Below are 5485 nucleotides of genomic sequence, written 5' to 3'. Positions count from 1 at the left end.
GCGCACGCACGCCCCGACGTCCTCCGGAGGGAGGCGGGAACTCGGGTCGTGCGCGCGCGCGGAACGGTCGGCGAAGCCGGTCCGCGCCTCGGGCCGGCGCGTTGCGGTAGAGCCGGGTCTCGGGAGCTCGGAAGGAGCTTTTAAAGCCTGAAGTTAGTGGCACTGGGTCTCTGTGGCGTGCGTTTGGCTGCTAGCGCCGAAGGGGCAGCGGTGCGGGAGGAGGGAGGGAAAGTGTGCAAGGGTAGGAGGCTTGCCCGCGTTCGTCCCCGAGCGAGCGTCTCCGCGGCGACGCCGTCCCCAGCGACGGGCGCGCCTCCGCGGAAGCTTCACCTGTCGCGCGCTTGGACGCGGCGGCCTCCCAGCGACGAGGTGCGGACCACCTGGGTCTCTGCTAGGTGTTGATGGACCGTGTTCTCTAGAGGGCTGTGACTCCGGAGAGCAGCTGGGCAGAACCCCCACTCCTCCACCTCCCCCCCCACACACACACCCCAAAGGTATCGACTTCCTCCGGTGAGAAAGAAGTCTCCTAATAGCTATTTTTAGCTTCTTAAGGTGATTCTCCAACGTTGCTACATACCTGGAAGCCAATCAAACGAGCTTTTTCTAAACGGAGATGCCAGGGCCACACCCCAGAACAGAATCAGGAAGTTAGAGAGCAGATGGATGTTGAAAAGTCCCTGTGGCTGATGTGCCAGTTTAGGAGACCACGTTTCTAACCAATATTCTATCCTGAGAGGCTCGCTCGGCGTCCCCGGGTGAGCTGGCCGACTGTCCTCTCACCGTCTCAGTCGGAGAAGCTTTCTGAAAGGCTTGTTTGTTTGTTTGTTTGAGATCGGGCCTCTCAGCCCCAGGCTGGCATCAGACTTCCCCTTTCCCAGTTCTGCCAGTACAGGTGTAACACGATAGTGGCCACCTGTAGTCACTTGCAGACAGGCTGAATTCAAGGCCAGCTTGGCTTCGTAGGGAGACCAGTGTCTCCAAAAAGAAATAGTGGAGGGGGAACGTATGTAGGTGCAACAGCTGTTTTAATGTTAGGTGCAGAAATCCGTCCTGAACAATAGATAATATTACAGGAAATATTTTTTTGTTGGAGTCCTTACGTTTACAGACGAACGTTCTTCATTAAGCCCTTCAAAATCTCTACTGACCCCTTATGTGTTAGATATAAACCCTAGGGTTTCTGCAAGACTAGAACAAAGAAGCTTTCTGCCTTCAAGAAGTTGACAAATCTAATGGATGGACATGGGTAGTGTGTCGTGGTTACGTGGTGTAGAGTGAAAATAAGGAGTTTGAAGGATTAGTGCTGATTAAGTGTGGCTCTGTTGATAAGGTAAGCCTGCTTGCTCAAGGGTATCCCAGATAGAGAAACAGGTAGCCTATACAAAGGCCCTGAGGCAAATAGAGAATCCTGGTTTCATAGAGGAACAGCCTGGAGTTGATGTGGCTGGACTGGCTTGAGCCAGGAAAGGAGAAGAACAGGAGGTAACACTATTGTGATGGTTTGACTAGGAATGGCCTCCATGGGCTCATTTATTTGAATGGATGATCCACAGGGAGCAGAACTCCTTGAAAGGATTAGGAGGCTTGGCCTCATTGGGGGAAGTTTGTCACTGTGGCTTGCAAAGAGTACTTCCAGAGTTCTGACACTAAACTTGAGAACCACTAAGACCAAGAGAATGAGGACAGGTACGAGTTCTGCATCTAATTACTATCTATCAACTTTCCCATATTTCCAAGATTATTGAGGGGCACATTGGTTATTCCAATAATAAAAACAACAGTATTTAAGCAGAAACTTCCAATTTACAAAGTACTTTCAAACAAATCTGTAATTCTTGCAATTAGTAAGATGTGTCCGAATTTAGACAATAAGTAGATTTTATTATATGAGTGTATTATAATGCATTGGCTATCTATTTCTAAACAGTAAGGTGGTTCCTAAATTTATATTAAAAAACATCAATTGCTGGGCCATGGTAGCGCACACCTTTAATCCCAGCACTCAGGAAGCAGAGGCAGACAGATCTCTGAGTTTGAGGCAGCCTGCCTACAGAGTGAGTTCCAGGACAGCCAGTTACACAGAGAAACCCTGTCTTGGAATAAAAGAGAAAGAGTCAAAGAAAGAGAAAGAAAGGAAGGAAAAGAAAGACAAACCAAACAAACTACAGTGATAAGCACTGGGGTTATACTTTACATATTTCCCATTATTTATTCTGAATATTTTGTTTGTTTGTTTGTTTTGGTTTTCAAGACAGGGTTTCTCTGTAACTTTGGAGCCTGTCCTGGAACTACCTCTTATAGACCAGGCTGGTCTCGAACTCACAGAGATCCGCCTGCCTCTGCCTCCCGAGTGCTGGGATTAAAGGAGTGCGCCACCACTGCCTGGTTTAGAAACTTTTAATTACATGTAATCTCCATCTGTTGAAACTTGGAGCTAGTCCTGTGCTATTGTCCTGTTCAGAAAGTTCTTCCCGAGCCTAATGGTTATTTAATGGCTTAAGAGGTTTGAATTTTATTATTAAAAACCTTTACAATGGCCCTACTATTAAAAAAAAAAAAAAAGAATATTCAGAAGAACCCAGGCAGGGGTGGCGCATGCCTTTGGGTGCTACCAAAGCCGAAGCAATTGGGAAGCAGATGCAGGCGGATCTCTGTGAGTTCAAGGAGTTAGTTCCAGGACAGGCTCCACAGCTACAGAGAAACCTTGTCTCGAAAAATACACACAAACAAAAACAAAACAAAACAAAAAAATCTTAGCTGGGCGGTGGTGGCGCACGCCTTTAATCCCAGCACTCTGGAGGCAGAGACAGGCAGATCTCTGTGAGTTCGAGACCAGCCTGGTCTACAAGAGCTAGTTACAGGACAGGCTCCAAAGCCACAGAGAAACCCTGTCTCAAAAAAAAAAAAAAAAAAACACACACACACAATAAAAAAGTCACTCTACCAAAATTGCTTTCGCCAACACTGTGCTTGGTTTCCATATCTTTGCATTGTATACGTTTGGCTCCCAACCATCATTGTCTTCTCAAAGGAAATCAATACTGTTGCCCTCTCTCCCGGAATCACTTTCTTGGCTCTCAAGGTAACACCCTCTCCATGTTTTCCTCCTACCATTTGAACTGCTGTTTCCATGCTACAAACTGTGTTAGAGGCCCCCAGTACCATGTTCAGGCTAAGTGATTTGCTGAATGAACCTACACAATTTCAAAAGTCTGTTATAATTTATTAACATTTTACCTATGATTTATAGGTAAAAATCATCAAAGGTGCGGATGGTAGTGGCTCACACCTTTAATCACAGCACTAGGGAGACAGAGACAGTCAAATCTCTGTGAGTTCGAGACCAGCCTTGACTACAGAGTGGGTTCCAGGATAGGCCCCAAAGCTACAGAGAAATCCTGTCCAAAAAACAAGAACAACAACAACAACAACCACAAAAAAAAATTGTCAATAGCAAAAAGCATAGGGAACAAATTCCAGTAGAAAATAGGCTCAGGGCTGGAGAGATGGCTCAGTGGTTAAGAGCATTGCCTGCTCTTCCAAAGGTCCTGAGTTCAATTCCCAGCAACCACATGGTGGCTCACAACCATCTGTAAAGAGGTCTGGCGCCCTCTTCTGGCCTTCAGCATACAGACAGAATATTGTACACATAACAAATAAATATTTTAAAAAAAATATCTTAAAAAAAAAAAAGAAAAAAAAAAGAAAATAGGCTCAAAGTTTCCAGGTGTTCCCTCATGCTAAAGTCACATTAGTGCCCTCAACAATGATGCGTGCCAACGTGTATATTGTGCTGTCAATCAGGGAAGCAGACCCAAGCCGTACTGGGCAGGATCTTTATTGGGAGTCAATCCCAGAGACCTGCAATGCCCTTGGGACAGCTCAACTACTCTGACTATCCTCCCTCCCAGAGGTCAAATGTAGCTGTGGCCACTTCCTCAAACAGACAGAAAGTCAGAGTATTCCAGGACTCAGAAACTACTTCCCAGGAAGCCAAAGACAAAGTTTTCCTTAGAATGTGTACAATTTGAACAGTCAGTCCTACTAAGCTAGCTTTTTTGTTTCTTTGGTGTTTTTAGAGACAGATTTCTCTGTGTAACAGCCTTGACTGTCCTAGAACTCAAGTTGTAAACCAGGCTGACCTCCAACTCACAAAGATCTGCCTGCTTCTACCTCTGGAGTGCTGGGATTAAAGGGACAAGCCAACACCACCCTTCATAAACTAACTTTTCATGTGCACAGACATTAGATGTTGGAATTTCTCAAATCCTGACTGCAGTTTCACTTGTCAATCATTTTCTCCCTAAATAAATGCATTCATGCCACAGGTTCATTTACCATTGATACAGTGACAACTCCCCAAATCATATCCTCAGTCCACAATTCTCCTTTGAAGCCAAGGAGAATTGACTTGTGCACAAGGCCTTCTCTCTGGCTGATGAAAGACTTCATGTTGAAGACCGGCCATCTCCCTGCAGATGCTCTGCATCTCCCACATTGTCAAGCTCAGTGTATGGTATTATTATTCACCGAATTGCCCTGGAAAGATACAAAGAAGATAAATATTGGAGGCTGTAGAAATGGCTCCGCCATTAAGGGTGCTGTTCTTCCTGAAGACCAGAATTCAATTCTCAGACCCACACTGGGTGGCTCAAAATTAACTGTAACCCCAGGTCCAGGGTATCTGATGTCCACTCCTGGCCTACACAAGCACACACACACAAAAAAAAAAAAAACTTGAAGCTGGGCGGTGGTGGCGCGCGCCTTTAATCCTAGAGCTTGGGAGGCAGAGACAGGCGGATCTCTGTGAGTTCGAGACCATCCTGGTCCACAAGAGCTAGTTCCAGGACAGGCTCCAAAGCCACAGAGAAACCCTGTCTCGAAAAACCAAAAAAAAAAAAAAAAAAATTTAAAGGAAGTAAAGAGATGGTTCGTCACTTAAGAGCATGTATGCTTTTCCAGAGGACCATGATTCAGCTCCCAGCTCCCAGTAGTTTTTAACTGAAGTTCCAGGGGATATGAGGCCCTCTTCTGACTTCTGGAGGCACAAGCATGCACACAGTGTGCATGTGTACCTTCAAGCAAGCATTCATCTGTTAAACTTTTAAAAAATTTTAAATGGGCCAGGCAGTGGTGGCACAAACCTTTAATCCCAGCACTCAGGAGGCAGAGGCAGACGGATCTCTGTGAGTTCGAGGCCAGCCTGGCCTAGAAGAGCTAGTTCCAAGACAGGAACCAAAAAACTACGGCGAAACCCTGTCTCGAAAATCAAAAAAAAAAAATTTAAATGGGGCTGGAGAGACGGCTCACAGGTTAAAAGCACTGCCTGCTCTACCAGGGGTCCCGAGTTCAATTCCCAGCAACCACATGATGGCTCACAACCATCTTTAATAAGATCTGGTGCCATCTTCTATCATGCAGCATACAGGCAGAAACACTGTATACGTAATAAATAAACATTTAAAAAATAAAATTAAGCCGGGCG

At 45.8% G+C, this 5485-nt stretch overlaps 1 protein-coding gene across 1 annotated transcript in view; it reads right to left on the bottom strand.

Moving 5' to 3' along the window:
- Positions 1 to 4452, bottom strand: part of Trim33 (tripartite motif containing 33) — a 92819-nt gene extending 88367 nt beyond the window's left edge. Inside the window, exons 1-2 of the mRNA XM_005357155.3 lie at positions 4339 to 4452; positions 255 to 391 (exon numbers count right to left, since the gene is read on the bottom strand). Of these exons, the coding sequence (XP_005357212.2) occupies positions 255 to 391; positions 4339 to 4452 (251 nt within the window). The remainder of the gene's footprint in view (positions 1 to 254; positions 392 to 4338) is intronic.
- Between the last annotated feature and the right edge of the window lie 1033 nt (positions 4453 to 5485).

The sequence above is a fragment of the Microtus ochrogaster genome, chromosome 21, assembly GCF_000317375.1.
Source record: "Microtus ochrogaster isolate Prairie Vole_2 chromosome 21, MicOch1.0, whole genome shotgun sequence".
NCBI lineage: Eukaryota > Metazoa > Chordata > Mammalia > Rodentia > Cricetidae > Microtus > Microtus ochrogaster.
The sequence above is the reverse complement of the archived record's forward strand: the minus strand, read 5'-3'. Positions and strand labels throughout refer to the sequence as shown.